Here is a 21,165-nt window from a genome sequence, read left to right on the forward strand (position 1 = left end):
AATACCATATACCATAGAAAAAATCCCTTCCCAGTTGTAGCATATGTATTCCAGTGATAGTTATGCATATGAATAACACACAGTGGTGCTGTCTCCGTTGAGCAGTACTTGTTTGCGAATTTAACCCATCATTACAGATAAATAAATCCCGCTAATGCTTTTGTAGGCTTTTACTGCTTGTGTGTGCACTCCTTTAGTAAATGTGGCCTGATGTATACTGTATAATTTCACTCTAAGCGACCAGTGTTAAACCTAATGTGTCAATACAGGCTCCAAAGCACAATACAGCTAATGTAGAATGTATCCTACAAGATGTTGTGAAAATGTTACCTGTGTGCCACACAGTAAGTACCCATTTAGAGCAACTGTTGTATTGATATTACTGTCATAACACCACATATTAAAGTTGTAAATATTGTCATCTTTCATTTTCATTATTATTGGCTGTAGACAGCATCACAGATGGACGCTCAGACTGAGTCAGACACTGCCCTTATGTGAGGATGACCACAGTGGAGTTGGTCGGTGAACACTCACTGGAAAGTGATTGGCTTATTGACTGAAGAGGGTGGAGCTTTAGCGTGTCACACACGGGGAGTGGCAGAAAACTTAAAAGAATTTGCCCACTTTGATTCAGATGCAAATTGCCTTCACTCTTCTCTTGCCACGGCGAATGGCTCTTCAGCTGTGATTTCAAACAAGAGCGATTAAATATGGGTGATGATTGTGCCATGAGGAGGAGCCGAGATGAAATCAGCTGCAGTGCTCGGGGCGATTTCTCATTTCCCTGCAGAGATCACAATCACTCTGTTGTCCTTCACGCTGGCAGCTGGGAGATGAAATAAAGCGCGCATCCCCAGTGTTCATTTCCTGAATAAAATAATCCAGCTGCTCAAAAGCCTTTTTGCTGCATTTGTCCTCTGTTTGAAGTTTGTTCTGCTGTAATTACCTGAGCATTACCTCGGGGCAGAGCTTCACTCTCACTGTCTCCGGATCAGTCCCCGCCAGCTCTACAAGCACCCTCATGCACTGTAATCAATCACAGGCAATAGCGGCACTTCAGTTCGATCATGCACATTGATCGCTGACCTCTTTAAAGAGCAGACTGTGGGTCCTCATGTACAATGCGTTGTGCAAAGCCTGGATTTACATATGTTCTTGTCTTTTTCTAAATTATCCAGAGAAAGGTTTAATTAATTGCGGGAGCAGAGAGTAAGTCATTCTGAGCGTGGAGCAGTGTGTTTCAGGGGACCAGGTGGACTTATACAACTTATATTACAAGGGCCAGCCTCAAGTCAAAGGGACAATGTATTACCCATTTCTGCACCAGAGGGAAGCTCCTTAATTAAATCACAAAGCATTTCCTTTTTCCTGCCATTAAAGCTCTGTGCTACATTAGCTCAAGACTTTTTTTGTAAGAATGAACACACTAAAGAAGAGCAATGAGAGCACTGCACAGGGAAGCAACATGTACTTTTAATCAAATGCTCATGTCTGTTGTTGTTTTAATTATGTTGGACCTAATGATGCAGAGAGATGGACTTTTTTGTTTGTTGATTGGAATGAGAAGTTCTTCATTAAATGACTGACTGCAGTTATCATTGAATTAAAACTTTCAGAACTTTACCCAAGGAGCAGTTTCAAAGTCAACACCATTGGTTGTCCAGTTTCACATACTTTAGATGGAAGAACATGTGTGAAGCGGTTGCGCCGTTGGTCAGATTGGGAAAGTGAATGCAACCACTTCCTTTGTGTAAAGATCCAGATATGTTTTGGTTCAGTGCAGGGAGCTTTTGTGTGTGTGTGTGTGTGTGTGTGTGTGAGAGAGAGAGAGAGAGAGAGAGCATATGTACTCTTCCCAATGATTTTTGTGCTCGTTCTTGTGTCTGTGGTGAGGTCCTCGATTGGCAGATCTGGCTGTGAGTGACAGATGTCATTTTGTGCTGATGAGGGTTGTGGAGCGGTCCCTGGCCCGGTCAGAAATTGTGGCTCGTATCGACAGGCGGACTCGATGAGGGATGTGCTGTGCAGCCCTGGCGTTATCGACCCGCCTGATGTAGGTGGATGGGCTGGTAAAAAATGTGTTTTTCACTGAGGGAATATTTCAAGAGACACTGCAATGATTAACTATATTGAGCCGGTAGACACCTCATCGAAAAAGTACATATTACAGAAAGTATCAATATATATCTTATTACAATACATCTGATGGTTTTAAGGGCAACAAAAAAAAACAATATACAGATAAAAACATGCCCCCCTCCCATGGAGAAATGTTGCGGTAAAGCAGTTTATCGTAAGCGTAGAATGGAAGTAATGGCACTGAATTTAGATTGCAATATTTTCCTACTCTGTCTGTGATAACATTTCTTTACAAATGTCTCACCAAGTTTGGCAGGTATTGTTTTACCACATATGACAGTGGATGTTGTGAGATTGTTTTGACCTTTTCCCTCTGTCAGAAGGTGGAAGAAACCCACTTAATACTTGATACAGATGTGCTATTCAGCTATTCACAGTACACCCCTGACCTTGGTTCCAGCATTTAAGTACACATACGGTACGAGTAAGTACACCTACTCAACACACAGAGCAATGGAAAAACTGTTCGTTCCTTCAACTTGAATGGATGCACTTAGGTTGTATTGTGCTGGAAGTCTGCTAAATGGATGTAATGAAACGTAATGTAACTGTAGAAAAGGGCCACATGCCTTAGTCCTTGCTTGTGCACACAACTCCCACCTTTCACAGACACTTTGTTTACAACTCAGTTGAAACCTGCCCAAAGCGGTCCTGCTGCAGGTAACCCGAGGCATAGACACACCCCCAAGGATGGCCCCCAGGTCACCATTTGCCCTCTGACCTGTTCCTCTTCTTTGGCCACCAATAAGAACCCCAACAGGGCCAAGGACATGGGACAATGTAAAAGTAGTGGTGACCTCCACCACCTCAGTACTGCACCAATACCTGTGTGGTGAAGAACTGGGGAGACCAAGCCCTTGGGGACAGAGTATTGTGTTGTTATTGTGTGTGTCTGTGCCTACATACTCACTAACTAGCGTAAGTACTATGCCTGAGTTCAACTGGTTGTATTACAATTGTCTGGAGAGAGTGAAGGGTTATATGTATTTTTATTCAATGCATGTTATGTGTGCACATTAATTAAGATCGTGTTTGTCTGTTATTTGTGCCGAGACAAAGTGTTTCCCTTCCCTTGCAGGAAACCACACACACACACACACACACACACACACTCACACCCAGCAAAACCTCAATAAAATTCTAAACCCGGAACCTGACTCCTGTGTCCTGACCGACACCCCACTGTGACAGCAACATTAGTCTGAGCCTAGCCCAACTGCCCCCACAGTTTCAGTAACTGATCAGCAGAACTAACTCAAACATTTTGAGCCACTATGGAGAGTTGAGGATTAAAGAAGATCTGAAAGAAAGATTTGAAAGAAGCTTTGATTGGAGCATGATTATATATCCGGTTTGACAGATCTAACCAAGGATATCATATTGACAAATGCCATTACTGTTCAGTGACCACAGTGAGTGAGGACTCCCTAGCACAGTGCACCCCTGACTCCACACAAGGCCAGTGGTCTTTATTTGGGGAAGACAGAAGTGCTCCCTCCAGTCCTGATTTTATAAATGTCATATTGAAATCCTGTGGAAAGATTAGCTTTTGACACCATCCAATCAATCAAATTACTTTTTGCAAAGTATCCATCTACAAAAAAAGTTTTTATTGTTTTTAATGCTCTTATAGATTGCGGAATATGCATGTGTTGGTTCATTTGCCAAAAGTGACCTTGTGAAAATTTAACGAGCATTCTACTGCAATTAATTTGTGGAGCGTCTTAATGAACTTGTCTGGAGGAATAACCATGGTCAATAGCATGGTTAGTGTAAAGAGTTTTTTTAGAAGCAATTACTGTGACAGTTATTATCATTATCGATGATTCAGTATTGTCATGGTTGCTGTTGCTGCACAATAGTTTACAGATGACAGTAATGACGGATGGTACTCGGGGTAACGCTCTCTGTGGTGAGAGGTGAAGCAGTGCTCTAATTGATGTTGTATATCCCAGTCGCCCCCCACCCCCCATCACTGCATAACTACTATGCTTCTGTCAGCCTGTTGAGGTTGGGGGGGATGATGAGAGGGGGGTAATTGAGACGTTAACCTCGTCACAACATCAAGGGGTTCTGTCACTACCTGGAGCCACACTCACCCTGTTCGTGTTGGGATTTAGTAATGCAATCTGTCACTTTGTCATTCTCTCTCTCTCTCTCTCTCTCTCTCTCTCTCTCTCCCTCTTAAACACCCCCCACACACACACACACACACACACACACACTCTCTCTCTCTCTCTCTCTCTCTCTCTTTCTGTCTTAATTTCTCAAATCGGGTTTATTGGCGTGAGAAACACAATTTTGTAGCATATTGCCAAAACAGATAAATCATGAAAACAACACAATCAATAGTTGGAAGAAAAAAGCAATTGAGTAACAATAACCATATTATCAACAGCAGCAATAATATTAATGACAATGGCAACTGTAAAATATAACCAATTTCTCTTTAGGGATAATAGGAGATGCCTGGTTTTTAATGCAAGTTGGTTCCTCACTATGCCACAGCGTGTGGCTCACTGCTACAGCCAGTGGTGCCGTGTAGCCCTGCCCCAAATACTACTGACCATTTTGTGCTCTTTTATTTCTTTGAATCCTTTCCTCCATTGATAGACATTGACACCTCAAGCATCAGGCTTTCGTTACTGTGTCTGACCCCTGTGTCTTTGACTGAGGTCAGGATCTGCTTCTGCTTTGTGTCTTTGACAGTGCTGAAATACTTGGCTTATATGCATATGATTATGGGTCAATGAATACGATCCTCACACATGAGGTTGTGTTCTCTAAAGTACTGGCTACAGTTCTGTATTCTACTGTGGCTGTACAAACAGAAATCAATGCCTGCCAAAAACAAGAAAAGCAGACCTGGAATGGGATTAATACACCTCTGGAAGGATGAAAACCGGTTTTCTAACCACAGGTAAACCACGCATTTATGTTCCTATGGGCACACTGTAATCTGCCACTTGGATCAGATGTTTAGAGATGGACATGGAGCTGCTTGTTTCCTACACCATGCTCATGTGATTAGGAGATCTTAATCACTGCAAAATAATCACTTTCTTCAGTTCAAACACTCACTTTGTCTAAGAGCCCCCTGCAGCAAGAACCACTGGCTGATGTGCTACAGTAGACCAGCTTGTGTGTGTGTTTGTGAGCGTGAGCGTGTTTGCATGTGTGTGTGTGTGTCCTTGTGTGTGTAAGAAAGTTGATCTAGGAGTTGTTGAGAAAGAGGTTCCTTGGTGCTATCTTGTCCTCGCAGCCAGCTGTCGGCTCTATACTCTTAACGTAAACACTGGTCAGAGATTCACCCCCTCTGCACCTAATGTAATTTAGCTGGGAAGCAGAACCATCTGTTTTAATCCGCTGTGGAGGAGAAGTGTGCAGAGATGGGTCAGGGAGAACTGGAAAACAGCCAGCGTGGAGGTGGAGGCCATGCAACTGTGCCGTTTACAGCCGTTCCACAACAAGTTTGGAAATTAAATTAGAAAATAAGCAGGTGGCTCATGGCCAAGGTTCTGCAGAGAAGATACAGTTTGGCGAAGTATCTTTCTGTTTGCACATAGAGAAGAGTTAGTTGAGAAGTAAGGGTTGAGCAGGATGCCCTGTGTGCTATTCAGATAGAAGCTGAGGTGTTATTAAAGACAATGCAGCTCCTTCAGGCAGAAGCACTCAGCAAGCACAATGGCGGATATGATGTCTCATCCTGTGTTTTACTTCTGAAGTGAAAAGTAACTGAAAAGTAGCCCTGTTGTGTGCAAGTACACAGACATGTACATACTCACATCCACACACACTCACACGCACACACGCATATGCATATGCAAATGCACTCCGTGCTCTCACAGGAAGTGAAGTTGAATGCTTCTTCTTTCAAAATGACCCGGTCTGACCCATTCTGACCCGGGCAGCTGTCCAGCACACAGTAATAAGCCTGCCTGTCTGCCGCCCCCCCAGCTCACCACAGCTGTACCACTGTTCCTCTATTAGGTTAAGAGAGGAAGACATATGACGCATTGTGGTCGCCCTGACAGGTGAACTCCCCTCCAAAACTGGCCTGTCTCATTGTCGCGCACTCTTTCTCCGGGGCAGCATCTAGACATGTGATGTCAACCAGAGAGGAAGCCAAGCAAACAAGGCTTTTCCAGGCAGAATGCAGCAGATGCCATAAAAGAGCAAGGTACTAACCGTGCCGTCTGTCCCAGAATCCTACTTCCTCCCGGAAGCCCCCTCTCTCATCACTCTCGCCGCACTAGCCTTGTATCTGTGGCAACCTTTTCTCAGGCAGAGGAGGGGGAACAGGGTGAGGAGAGCTGCAGTGTTCACTTTGAGGCACTGTCTCCAAGAGACCAGAGTGTGCAGAGAGCATCTAAAAAGAGGCTAAAAAGACAGGCAGGGTGGCTAAGGCTGAATCACTGTAAAGGGACTTCTATGTAACATCTCCATACTTAATGGCTGTTTCTGCTATATTATCTCATCATCTCTATCAGTCAGTTGGGCACTACGCTCTGTGTATAAGCCTTGGCCTCTGATGTGGTGAATGCTAAACGTTTTTTTGTGGAAGAGGCTTGGTGTACAGCTACATGTTATTAATAAGATGCCTGCATCTATAACTGTGTGCGACTGTGTGTTTATGCCCATGCATGTATGTACACAAATGTGTCTGCTTGTAGAAGTGTGTGTGTGTTTGAGTGTTACTGAGATAAATACTTTGTACCATCAGACTGAGGAGCTGACAGAATGCAAGCGAGACTGAGCAGGGGGGCGGGTAACCTGTAGTCATTGAGCTGGTGTGTTAGATTGGGCCTATGCAGTTGCATTACAATCCGCCCCCATTATCTGCTGAATTTAACTGTGCTGAATATTAATGAGCAGGCCTCTGCTGCTGCTCCTGATTAGCAGATAAAGCAACTAGATTTTGTTCCCTGTGAATGTGTGGTCTCTGTCTCTTTCTGGGACCGTGGGCTCTCTCTGTTTCTGTGGGAGTGTGGTCTTTCTGTGTCAGCACTGCAATTTCATTCTGTCTGATCTGTGGGAGAGTAGTAGTGTAGTGTCTCCGAGGGAGTGGTCTGTCTGTGTGGTCTCTCTCGCAGTGTATTTTCTCTGTGGGAGTGTTGCATCCATGCGGTCTCTCTCATAGTGCAGTCTCCCTGGGAGTGTTGTCTCTCTGAGGAGTGCCATACGCAGTCATGCACAGCTATCATGCACTTTGAGACTGTAGAGCATAAGTTCTAGTCCTCACGGTTTCAAGGTGTTTAATGATAAGCAGACAATGGCAGGCTCCATGTGAAGAGATTCCTGTTCCTGAAATTCTTGTTTAGTCATACACAGTGTCGTACACACACAAATAAACTTGTCTGTCATTATGCATTGTCTGTGGATAGGGTGGAAAATTAACAACTGTTTCACATTTGTTTCACATCCAGCTCATGATTTAGATATTTTTAGATATATCATGTCTATTCTATATATTGTATAATAAAGAAAAGACCACTAAATGTCCAACAAAATTACAGCTCTGTCAGCTTGTCTCTCCTTTACTGTCCTGGACTTTTATTTGCCATCAAGATGAATGAAGTCACCTTGTGAATATTTGAAAAAAATTACTTAAAAGAAAACTCAAAGTGATGAAGTGAGAGATTTCTGTATGAGTGCTGCAGGGAGCATGAGAGTGTGGCGCCATGCTGCTCTGTCTGTGTTTAAACTTTCTGGGGGCAGAGAGAAACAGTCATCCTGTTGCTCAAGTATATGGCATTTCCACAGCTTGCGCACCACTGAGCAGATCTCTGCATGCCCCCTTGAGCTGTGTTCTCCCCCCCGGCCTTTTGTATGCACTCAACAGGAGAGTTACTGCAGGTTCTGGTCCAAATGAGACACAGTGCTGCTTTTTAGCCCTGGGTGTCTGTGCTGTGTATCTACTGAGGCTCAATCCATTTGAACCTGCCACCATTGCACTGGGGACAGTTATTACCTAAGTGGACCTTTTAACAGCACTTTCATTAGCGTTTCATATACCTTCTGGTAGGGATTAAGTCACATAATGATTGCTTTACTCTCCTTCAGCACAGCGGTAACTATTTACCAGCTTTTTCCTTCAGTTTGAATAGATGGCTGCTGAAGATGCTCTCTTCCACAGAGCTCTGTGTTCCAGCTCAGCTCCGATGCCCTCTGTACTGTGCTCCCCGCTGCAGGGCCTTACGGGCAGGAAACACAGCTGTAGAGCAATTAGCATACTTACATAAATGCCCTCTCTTCTACCCCATGCTACTCTCCCTGCTCCTTGTTCCTCCTGTTCTCACCATGCAGTGAAAGTGCGTCAACCACATGAAACGTGAAAGTCAAAGACTTGCTCTTATCTCTCAGGCCTCATCCTGTCTCTCTGCTCTTCCTCTGGCTCTGGGTACCCTCCCAGTGTCTGGGTTTAAAAACTATTTTAACTATCAGCAATCAGTGCGACCTCATGTTAGCACACATGTACATGCATTTATGGTGTCTAATATGCTACTTGTCTTAAGTAATACTAAGTAATGCTATATTCACTCCAGAAAATGGTGTCCACTTAAAGGCATCCCACAGGCTAGGAAGAACTCTCTTTTAGCCAAGGTCAATCTGTGATGGGCCACTGTTGTTAGATCTACTGATATTCTAATGAGGTAGAACAGCTGACTGTACGCATCTCTCTCATTTGTGTATTTATTGTAAGGTCAGCCTCTGGTCCTGCACCCCTGCAGTCGGGAGAAAATGATTTCATTAGTAATTCCATTAATAATTCCATTAATAATTTTGACCTTGCGTGGCACAGCTTGGACATCAGCTGAATTGAATAAAATGGAAAACATCAGATGAATGTGAGCACTGAGAGGATGCCACTCTTTCTAAAAGGTCTTCAGATCATTCTGGGAATAGCTGTTGATATTCGTTCCCCTTTACTCTCTACTTCTGTCTTTTTGCCTATCTCTCTCCGTCTTTCTCTGCTCCTGTGGGACATGTCTTAGTATGTCACCCTCTGGTGCCTCGGTGTGATGATTATGTGGGGATGTGGGACAGCGGAAGGCCTGCAGCACGGTAGAGGAGGCTGTGGTGATGAGGCTTGTGGGGCCGGTGAATACAATTGGCTGTAAACCAGTGAGTTCAAAAGTAACACCCTTTTCCAGTAGCAGTATCTTCCTCCAACTGTCCTTCTCCAACAGTTGCACTGTTCAACAGCGGTGCCGTTCTCTGACCGCCCTGCTCCAACATACATAATGCTCTGTGATCTGTGATAGGGACATGAGTTACACCAGGACAGGGTCAGGTATGTGCATGTCAGGATCCGAGCACATACATCTATCTACATACATTAAAACTGTAGTGGTGGGTACGTTTTCATATACCTGAAGGGCAGACAGGCTTGTTCTGTCAGATTTGTTAATTGGATGTGTAATTATAGCAGTTTATTGTTTTTCTGCTGGCTTGCTTTGATCAGGTGAAGAGAACACAGTGATCTGTTTCAGGCTTAACGAAGCCGTATGTCTCCACGGATTAATTAGCGTCTTTGCTGCCAGCTGACATGTGGGTTCCTCTGTGTGAGTGTCCAGAACCTAGGGATGAGCGCTGTTCCTTGAGTGGCCGTCGGTTCAGCTGTACATTGAGAGCTCTCCCTCTCACTTAGTGTTCCAGGAGCTGTCTTTGGTTCAGCTGAGTGCTTGGAGCTCTCTCTCATTAAGATGGGCAGAGCTTCTCGACCTAATTTATGGAGCATGCTTAAAAAATGAAGGGTATTCCCCCTCTGTTTCCCTAATTATTCCTCAGGAGCTTTTGTATTCGCTGAAGGATTTGTTGTAAAGGAAACATGTTTGAAGATGTGTGGCAGAACAGTTTTGCTCACTTCTCTGTACTCAAAATGAGCACTTCCTGTCAGAGGAAGGCTGGCTCATCTGCAGGAGAGAGCTGAGTTACTGTGCAGGGCTGGTGCCAAATGTGCACATCTCTGTTAAGACACATGCCTGTTACATCACAGTAATAATCCTATAGCATGTCTATTACAGCTCATTCATATGCTCAGCTACAACACTGCTTGTTCCTTCTAGTCTACAAGTAAAGGGAATAGAGAGAGACCAACTGGAACTCTGTCACTGATGTACTGGTTTATGTGGACAGCATTCATGTTGTTCTGGTTTCTGTGGGTAGTGTTTGTACTGTACTGGTTTCTGTGGTCAGGGCTTAGCAGATGTGTTACTTGTAGTAAAAATTAAATTCAGCAAAGTTTCTGTCTTCATGACAACTTTCTTTTGTATATAACCAGGAGTGTCTCAAGAATGGGACTGAGAGGGTCCAATCAGCATGGAAGCTAAGCTTTACTTCAACAGGCATTATTACTACAGAAGGCCTTATTACTGCAAATGGCATTACCGCTGCAGATGGTATTCTAACTACTGAAGGCATTACAGCTGCAGAAGGCATTCATACTACAGAGTGTGATGTTACTGCAGAGGGCAGTGTGACTGTGGAAGGCATCATTATCTGTGGTTGCGGTATTCTTAATGACCTTCAGGCTTATAAATAAATGTGGTCTGCTGTTGCTTCTGCTCTGAAACCCTGACAGAGAGGCGGATGAAAGTGGCCATACACTGTGTTGTCACTGAGCATTATGTCTCCTCACTGGGGAGCTATCAACAAGTAACATAATAACGGCATGTTTAGTAGGATCCCCTGCTATTCACTGTGTGGGATTGTGTCCTCTCTCCCATGTGGGATTGTCCTGTCTCTCATATGGGGTTGTCTTGTTGCTCGTGTGGGATTGTCTTGTCTCTCATGTGGGGCTGTCTTATCCCTGGCATAGGATTGTCTTTTGTCTCCTGTGTGGGATTGTCTCCCGTCTGACAATTATTTTGATGCTGTGAGAGAAGGAGTGGAAGTAATCAGCAAAGGGATGAATCCCCCAGCTCTCAGCAGCACAGTCCAAACCACAAGAGGACCAAAGAGTCCTGGGGATTTCACTGATAAAGTGCAAAGCTGTCAGTTTTGCAGACCAGAGAGCTGTTAAAGCAGCAACGTAGCTGGGCAACTCCGACCTGGGAGTTTGACCCGGGAGACTGCTCTGGCACAGGGAGATCATTAGAGGAAAATAGCATGCAACCGTGAGTTATGCTGTAGCAATTGCACATATCTCTGAGTCTGCTCTGAACCAAGAAATGGCATTCTGTAGATAAAAAATATACAGTAAGGGAGGGGATGTGGTGAGACAAAAATCACTTTGTTCTGACATTGTAGAATTCTATAATGTAAGCAATTTTGATTAATGTTGCCATGATGCAACAACAAAGCTAACTTAAAACGTATTCCTTCTCATTATTGTAAAGTAGACTTTGCAGTACAGCTTTACAGTAAAGCCCCCCCATACAAACACACATGCGAAACTAACGAATCCCCAGTACCAGACACACTGTCATTAAAGGGCAAAGGCAACAGATGTAACCCTCACAATTTGAGTCTCATTATATTTGTGTGTGAAGACAGGCCTGTAGTTGGTACACACTCTGTCCGTGTGTTTTCATTCCCATGACACAACCCAACCTCACACAGCACCACACAGTGCTCTGCCTGAACTCCATCACTTCACAAATGGCTGGCTGGCTGAAACTGATCAAAGTTTAATTGGCTGTGCTAACGACTGAAGCCTCACTCCGGAATATTTGTTTATTTTAGCATTAATGAGCCCTGTAAGAATTATAATTGTTTAGCAGTGGTTTTTCCTTCCCACCCCAGTCGAAGATAGCTGGCATAATTAGGCTGGTCCACTCTGCACTATGTGGGTCTCAGTTGCTCTGTATTACTTTCACATCACCCCCCCACCCCACCCCTCCCATGGAATAGTGCTGGACCAGGACTTCACCTTGGTGCGTCGGTTTGAGATTAGTATTGATTGAAGATTGATTCTGAAGGCTTCTTGTTAAAAAGATGTTAAAATGGAGCTCCGAGCCATTGTATTTCTGCTGATTCATATTTTACAATCACTCTAGCCCTCATGGGTTGATGTGGTAGGCTTATTTCTCTTAATTGGACTAAGGCCTTGCCCTCTGTGGAATAACAGTGCTGGCCATCTCAGGTTTCAGTTGGCACTGGCTCTAATTCAAACGGTATTTTATAAGAAACAAGGTACAGTCAGCTAATTTCAGTGTTTGTTGTATAAAGTTGCAGGACACTGCATTAGCACTGAAGACAGTTACTCTGCTCTGAGAGTCTCTGTTTTACTGCCTCTTACAATATCTTTGTGTTACTGTCCCCTGATAGTATCTCTGTGTTACTATCCCCTGATAGTATCTCTGTGTTACTATCCCCTGATAGTACCTCTGTGTTACTGTCCTCTGATAGTATCTCTGTGTTGCTGTCCTCTGAAAGTATATCTGTTACCATCCCCCGATAGTGTCTTTGTGTTACTTCTGTCTGGCACAGTCCAGTGCTCCCAGTCCAACAACATGTATTTTTGTCCTGTTCAGGACCTGAGTAGAATGGGGAGCTGTGTTCTGGGAGGAGAGTGCTGGTGTTGGCCAGCCTCGTCCTTCGCTGTGTCACCTTATCTAATTACGCTTTGGCACTGTCACTGTGGTTTTAGCCGAGTTGGATAGGGAGATGTGTGATAGGGCATTTACCCACAATCCACCTCTGTCAGGTCGTCTGTCTCCTCCCATCAGCCCCCTGGGTCTTCTGCTCAGACACCCGCCGTGGAGCGCGGTAATTGATCTGGAAGTGACAGTGTTTTGGCAACAGGGCTGGGGGGGTGACAGTGAGTTGGTGGCGGAGCCCACGGTGACAGCACTGAGGCGAGTGGTTTAATTGACTATGGCTGAAAGGCCACATCCAGGAAACCAGCTGTAAAAATGTTAACGAGGGGTCACAAATTCAGCGTTGTAGCGGCATTCATGTTGACTCAGTGACACATTTAGGAGTGATTAGAGTTTGTGATCTCTGGAGAAGAGGCCAGCTACCAGGGAAAGAGGAAAATGGAGCACAGAAAGGGGAGTGGTTTGGGAGGGGAAAGGGCTAGGGGTGCATGTTCTTTGGGAGCCATCTCATGTATGTAATGCAGCTGCATGTCTGCCCTAATCTCTGTATGTGCTGCAGATGCGTGTTTATCATCCATTGTAGTGTTCAAATGCTGCAGCATCTCATAAGGCTTAAAATTATGGGTTGCATTCTTGCTAAGCTATCAAAGTCTAGCTGTTTACATACATGGAAGCTAACGGCTCTCCCGCTTCACCGGTGAAGACTGAACCCCAGCTGTTTGAAATCTGCTCTTAATTTTCTCAGCTGAGGATGGAATACCAATATGTGTGATCAACAGTCTAAACCAACATTTACTCACATCATTGCTGAAGGGCTGGCCTCTGTAAATAATTGCAGATGGTGCTTTTTGGCTGTCAACAAAGGCAGTCCTTGAGAGGAAAAAAAAAGTCCATTACTGCAATGAAATAAACACCCAAAGCCAGCCAGGCTTTCGTTTCTCCTGCCATCAGACGCGTGCTTCCATGCCTGCCTGGCCGTCCTCACTGGGGTGAATGAGGATGGATTAGGCCTGTCGGGGCCGGAAGATGATGGGGGCTAATTTGATGTGGAACGATTGATGAACTCTAAATTGTCCCACTTTTCCCTCTCCCAGTAGCCAGCCTGCAGTGTCAGGAGCTCCTGATGTATGTGCTCTGTCAGTGTGCTGTTTAACCCCCCCGTCTGTGACTCTGCCATGACTCTGCCGTGACTCTCTGCCCCTCTGCCGACCCCCAGTGGTCCCCCCCTCCTCCCCCAGCAGTCGTCCCCAGACAGCCCTGCAGTTTGTCTCAGTCAGGATCTGCTCTCAGACGTGAGCCTCTCAGCTCCGAGGTGGACCCTGATGTAATTGGATCCCATCTCCTGACAGTGGTGTGGAATCGGTGTGAGGCCTTCTGGGCTGCTTCCTGTCAGAGGGAACAGAGATGAACGGCATTCTGGGAAGTCAGAGGGTTTATATCTCTGAGAGAAAGGATGCAGGATCAGTTAGCGTGGGCCCAACTCCTTGCAATTTTAGAGCTGTTCAGTATTACCTCTGCAGCACATGGCAACATATTAAGCATGTTCACATTTTCTCTTTCTGCACAGGCTATCTGACCAAGCCCCTTGTCTCTTTCTCCCTCTGCCCTGTGTCTCTATCCCTCTGCCCTCTGTCTGTGTCCCTCAGCCCTTTGGCCATTTCAGAGTTTTTAACATTTTCTCAGATCCTGTCAGTAGCACTGGCTAATATTCTTGGTAGTGCTATATTATGGGAATAAGGGGCACAGGGGCAGTTTTCTGCATGCATTTAGCCACCACTTGTTTTTCATTTTCTCCATTTTCCAGGTTAGGCATTGCCAACTTCCTCAGCCATTTCCCTGAATACAAATAAAGATTTTGGTTTGCAATGAGGTGCCATCCTATGTGAGTTAAGTGTTATTTTGTGGTAACACTTTCAAACTATTACAGAAAGGCAGCTGTCTCGCTAAGGCATGCTGTCTTCAGTCCACAATCGTAGACTTGCATATAGAGCCATTGTCAGGGGGACAGCTGACAGTCGAAGCCTCAGATTAAGCCCCGGAAAACGCGTTGGTCCATTTGTTACGCGCGGCGCGTGAGACGGGCACGCCGCGGCATTACCGCCGGAGTCATTCGGGACCGCTCTTTCAGCCGCCCGCCAAAAGGGAGACCTTTTAAATACTTCATTTGAAAACCCACAACAATCATATCGTGAAGCGCGAGGCTCAGCTGAGCGCCGGCATTTAATAAGAAGATAATAAATGATTAATTGAATGAATATCTGCTGTAGTGGACCCCGGGGGGACGGTGTGGGCGCGGCCCCCTCGCTTCGCTGCCGGGGAGAGAGCAGCAACGGCCTGTATTGTCATTTCCCTGGATGGGGAGCTGTAATAATCTCGGCGTTAACCTGCCAAGGACAAAGCTGCGTGTGGACGCTTGTAACGTGCACAGACTGGGCAGACAGGATTCGTCTAAATGCGGGAGAGAGCTGGAATGAGGATCCACAGTGTGTGCTGGCCCTGGAGAACCTGGGCGCTCGGAACAGGCTGTGACTAAAGCATTTATTCTTTTCTACTTGCTGCACTGCCACTCTGTTCATCTGGAGTCAGCTTTTCTTATATCTCTCTGTAGAAACCAACAGTGCCCGCTCGTTTATTGCAAACACAAGCATTTGGTCAATTCTTGTTTGTTAAGTAAATTCTACAGTGTGACAATTAAGTCATTCCTGCTCTCTGCCAGGAAACTACTAGCTTTATCACTTCAGGGTGTACATAAAGAGGCTGGCTCTCAGAGTGTGTGATGTACCTGTATCAAAACTAACTTTGCACAGTGCAGTGTAACTAAAGTGACTCCTCATGAGTTAATGTTGCTCTGTCAGCTGGACAAAAGTGCACACCCCCTGAACTTAATGCTTTCTTGAGATCTGACATTCTAAGTTCTGCCCTCATTAGAGGCCACTTGCAGAAGTCTGTTTTCTGTCTTTCTCTTTTTCACTTTTTCTTGTGAGCCCTCTTCCTTAAACACACACACACACACACAGCACTGTCATTCCCCTTGACTCTGCACAGCCTGTTCCCCTGTTCATTGGGTGTAATTAGGTCCAACTCAGTGTAATTGGAGCAGGGAGTATGACTATAAATGGATATATATAGAATGACAGTTTGAAAGAATCTACCCTTAATGGTCACACTGCCCATTAAATTCACCACAAACAGAAAGCGCAGAGTTGTGCACTGCATTCAACATTGAAATCTTTGGGTTATATTTTTATGCCCTGAATATCATTAGTGTTTTTGTGTATCAATTAAAATTTCAAGTCCATTTCAAGGCCTAAACATTCATGCCGTTTGTAGTTTCTCACTTTCCCTGTGCTCTGGACATTTTCCTTAACCTTCCTCTGTCCTGTGTGACTACAGAAAGCTGCAAATTGGCCGGAATGGCTCCATATCAGCCAACCCCGCATTAATCGGGAGAGCCGTCTGATGAAAGCTTGTGAGAAACTCTCAGGAATTACATGCTGCAGTACAGAACATAATTGAACAGCTCTACTATTGATCTGCACAAATACACTCTCTAAACCCCCACACTGGTAAATGCTTTTTCCCCAGGGTCCGGGTCTGAAAGACTGATCATGGTTTTACACATCACAGGGTCTCAGAACCTGATCTATAGTTATCCTCTCCAGAGAGTCAGTGGGGCTTGAGATTTACTCACCCAAATCTGGTGTCCTAGAAATGTACAACATTGTATGGTGTATCATTTTACAGCATGCAGTTTGTAGTATATTACAGTAACTACTGGTCATGAGGCCTTCCTATCAGTTTGTGTGCATTTTGGATATGGTCTGGATTTTTTCATCCAGTGACAGTAGATCTTGAGTAATGGTCTTTTTCCAGTCTGGTTGTTGCCACATGGTGATTAACAAATGAATCATAAAGAGACTATTGGAATGTCTGTCATAATGAAATATTATGGCCATGAACTTGAGTGAGAGTACAAGGCACTTTACAATCAATAGCTTATTAATTGGCTCCTATTGGTATAACGAGTAGAGAGCTTTCTTGCCCATGTCCTCAGACATCTGAGCTCACAGGTGCCCTCCTCAGGTGAGGTGTTTTAAACAAACTGGAGGTGAAGCAGGCTGATGTGTTTTAATGGAAGTGCGCATTCCAGTCAAGGTATTATCATATTTTGCATTTATATATGTATTCCTTTTTTTACCTACTGGGAACAGGGTGGGGAGTAGGTGACGGACAATCAAATCCACCTATTAAATGCTGATAATAAGCTTTTACTGGTCGAGTTGCTCATGTGGTCCTGCTGGGGGCAATGAACACATGACCACAGTTGAGTGAAGCTCAGTCAAAATCAACTGTGCAACCCCCAGGAACCTCCCCCTGCTATCACCACTACCACCACCAAGTCAAACCATTCCATTCTGCTGTTATTAGTAATTAATTAACCATTTAATTTTCCGCTTACAGGTGGGGAGCTCTCAGACAGAAAAAGCGTTCTGAGAGTAAACGTCCGTTCTGAGAGGGCACCGTGACCGTCAGTGTTTCCCCCAGAACGAACGGCTTTTATTATTGCTTTTTCTTATTGTCCAGACACATTAATCACCTCTCGGCCCACGGCCACCTTACCTTGACCAGCTCTCAACGCCTTAACGTCAGCCAGGGGGGAGAGAGGTAGAGGTCACCCCACTGGAGCGGACGCTGCACCGTGATTCACGCCTGCTCCCTGCTCGGCCCGGGTTAGAAGAGCGCTCTGAGTCAGTGCCAGTTATGCCTCGCCATTCCGGGTTGACATTTAGCCATTGTGCTCTTCAGCTCATGTTTGATGTTCCTTTGCATTGGTGCCCAAAACAAACAGCAATATAACCAATATAAAATAAGAACATAATGCCATCTTGACTGTGTCAGATACAGCACCTGTATCTTTATGTTGTCCATATTTATGCGCAGTAAGAGCAGGGTTATGAGTAAGGGAATGGACACAATGTGGAGTAAACTGAAATATAAGGGCCAAGTGTGATCCCAGAGGATCAGTTCTTCTGTTCAGTAGTGGTATTAGTTCAGTTCCATAATAGCGCTATCCCCAGCAGCCTATAGCCTGCAGAGAATGAGAGACACCAGTCTCCTAATGATCAGGACTTTTGAAGCAGAAGAAGATTGGAGCCTTTAAATGCTGTTGTGCAGTGCCATGACTGCAGCCCCAGAGTAGTGGGGCAGGAGACAGCCGGGCTTTGTCTGCAGGTTATCGGACCCCAGCTCTGTCCACGCATGACTGCCCTCTGGTTCCGAACGAAGTGTCCGGTGTGGCTCATGCGACATGGCACGTGCAGAGTCTTGTGCCTTTGTTTCTTTGCTGTTATTGTCTTTTTACGGTTTCTGTTCGTCTTCTTCTGGGGTGTCTGGAGTCAGGGCTTTGTGACAAAGCTTTGTGCGCCTGCCATATCCTCATTAACAAAGCGTCTCTTTCTCTTTCCCCTCTCTCCCTCTCTCCGTCCCTCCCTCCCTCTCTCTCTCTTTTCCACAGCAACTCATGAGAGAGCGGCAGCAGATGGCGAGCCGTCCGTTTGCCTCCGTCGATGTGGCCCTGGAGGTGGGGGGTGGGCAGACAGACCTGCTGCAGGGGCTGATGGAGGTGGGTACCCACACCTATTTGCATATTTATATAACAGCCCCTGGTTTCCATGGCGTTGCTGACAGGCGTGGCGGCAGTCTCACCTGTGATGCCCTCATCGGTGCGTCGGGCACCAGCCTGTTTGTAATCTGTGATGTTTAATTGTACGACAAGCAGGGTGAGAAGTGTTGCTGGGGAATCCATTAGTTTAAAGTGCAGGGGCCCTCTGTGGCGAGCAGCCAGGTCTCTCTGACGCAGAAGTGACAGCTGAATGACACACACCCATCTATTGCAGACAGCCCCCACCTTTCTGTCTAGAGACAATGGAGGGATTGTGGAAATCATAACATAGAACTCATATTCTTACAGTTTTAGAAATGTTGACCCTGTTCCAATGTTCCAAAGAGCATTTCCCTAAGCTTTTCCATGTTTCCCTTCCCAAAGGCTTCACAAGAGATTTATTTATACCAGAGCAAATATGCCCAATTTCATTGAGGTGAAACCCATGTTAGGAGTATTGAATAGCTGAAGACTTTTTTAAATTCATTGTTTCATTTTCTAATATATGTTGCTGGTTTGGTAGTGTGGTGTTACAGTGGTGTTAGCCCCTCACACTGTGAACTTCAAAACCTGCAGGAATGTAGATGTATGCATTCACATTTTCATTTAGTAATTTGGCAGATGTTCTTCTCCAGATCGACTTATGAAAGTTAAAATATGACTGTACTTCTGTGGCTGTGGTGAATTTAGTTTGTTCAAAGGCCCTGATTCCTCAAGAACTTCAGTTTTATAAGGAAGTTTAAAAAGTGTTATTTATGAATTTGAAGAATCTAAGCTTTGGTTTGTTGGCGGTGAGAGCTTTTCTGCATTTGAATAAGAGAGACTTAGGACGTGGGCTGGCACTCAGAGCTCCTTGAAGTTCCAGGCAAGGTGTGTGTGGGAGGTGGTGGTGGGGGTGGGAGTGGGGGGGGGAGGGGTTGTTGTATGTTTGGAGTACATGCCCTTCCCTGTGTCTTGCACCAGGCTGGACAGGCTATTGAATATGCAAAAGTCTCTTATCACAATTGGCACTTGGTACCTTTTGTAAAGTTTGACGGCACTGCTCAGAAGTGGAGTAAATCACACCATAACAGTGGTGAGCATTGTCTTATGTGCAATGATATTGGTCTTAACTACAAACAGCCATCCTGTCCACGCATACTGTTCATAAGATAACATCAGATAATGTTTGAAATCCTTGACAGCAGCATGTTAAAGTCCCATAATAATGTCTGGGTGTCCCACAGAAAGCTGTCCCCATATCCCTGTGCCTCCACAGAGCCATGTTGTCCCTGAGAGAAGTAAAATGAAGTGCCTCTTTCTTTTTATATTTATTTTTTGAAGTGTTTCAAAGCCATTCACCATCTCCTATTCAGTTTCGTAGTGCATGTGTCAAGTCCATCTCACCCTGAATTGTGAAAGGCAGATTTCTGTTTTTCTGTCTGAAAATAGATTTGGTCTTTTTGAGAATGAGCTGAAGGTGAAGAACAGTGAATTGGAACCATTTCTTTTCATAAAGGTTAATTACGCAACATCTGTTGTTGCTTTACAAGCTCTGATTAGCATAATTGCATAATAAATGACAGGGTTGTTTATCTGCCATTCGTAAAGGCAAGTGAATAGAGTCATCATCAAATTTCATGCACGATTTGGGTAATAAGCAGTAGGTTTGGATGGGTAGTTTAATATGGATGTGTGCTTCAGCCAAAAATCCATTATGTTGGCAATGTTTGTGACACCATTTCAAACTTTATTTTGCAGGTAAACAGGCTGATAAGATTGTAATTAACTCAAATTAAATCAACTTTTATGCTTGCATATTAAAGGCATCTACTTTCTTGGCAGTGCAGCGAGACCAGGTGAAAGTTGAGTGTAATCATGGCAGTGTCTTTATTGGACTGCGATGCTTTCTAGGGAGAAAAACAGTTCAGTGATATTAGTGTCTTTTATTAGATTCCAGTACTTTTTTGTATTCACACCCCAGTGAGCAGTCCTGACACCAAACACACACACACACACACACAAGTCAGTGTCTGTACAATATCTGGCTAGGTGTGCTGCAGGTAAACTCATGTGTCATGCAGCTGGCAGCAGATTTCAGCTAGAAGCTTTTCTAATATTTTCTTCAAAGCAGGTCTGGTTTTAAGAACATAATTCTTTTGTAGGATTTTATTAATTATTTATGTCCTGTAAAAGTCAAGTGTTTGCTTTTGGAAATAAAAAAATACAAAACTCATATCTGGGTAAGCTTGAAGAGTTTTAAATCTGGAGAGTGATGAAATCTGGATTTTTTTATATAATAATCGAATCCTTAAAAATGGGCTGTAATTACACAGTCTGTCAAGTCTACCAAAGATGTGCAGTACTACATAAATTGTATAAGTACAGATACATCTATATACAGTATATATACACACATGCGTGTATGTGTATATATGTAGAAAAAAAAATTCTGTTGGTGGGACTGGAGGCATAAACCCTGTTATTGTGAAACCAAACCACCAAACCAAACACTTGCATGTGTGTTCATCTGCAGGAATAGTTAAATATGTACAGGCTGATGTACTATAGTAAAGGCTGAAATATGTTGAAATTCCTCTCACAATACCATTTTAACATTTCTAATGTTAAAATGGTATTGTTCTCTGGTTTTTAAATTGTACCACAATATTGAATTGTGGTACGCTATTTAAATAAAGTTCATCTGTGGGTGTCCTATAGTTAGAGGGGCTTGGAGTTACTGTGTGCTTGTTGAATCCTGCTGATACGGGGTGGGGGGTTTTTTGTAGCCAGCGTCTCCCGGCAGGGTGTGAATGGTGTTATTGTTGGGGCATGATC

General features: G+C 44.5%; 1 protein-coding gene across 1 annotated transcript in view; it reads left to right on the forward strand.

Moving 5' to 3' along the window:
- The window catches only part of LOC118789878 (attractin-like protein 1), a 177,415-nt gene that overhangs the window by 116,891 nt on the left and 39,359 nt on the right, over positions 1-21,165 (forward strand). Inside the window, exon 28 of the mRNA XM_036546598.1 lies at positions 18,202-18,309. Coding sequence (XP_036402491.1) covers positions 18,202-18,309 — 108 coding nt within the window. The remainder of the gene's footprint in view (positions 1-18,201; positions 18,310-21,165) is intronic.

The sequence above is a fragment of the Megalops cyprinoides genome, chromosome 15, assembly GCF_013368585.1.
Source record: "Megalops cyprinoides isolate fMegCyp1 chromosome 15, fMegCyp1.pri, whole genome shotgun sequence".
Taxonomy (NCBI): domain Eukaryota; kingdom Metazoa; phylum Chordata; class Actinopteri; order Elopiformes; family Megalopidae; genus Megalops; species Megalops cyprinoides.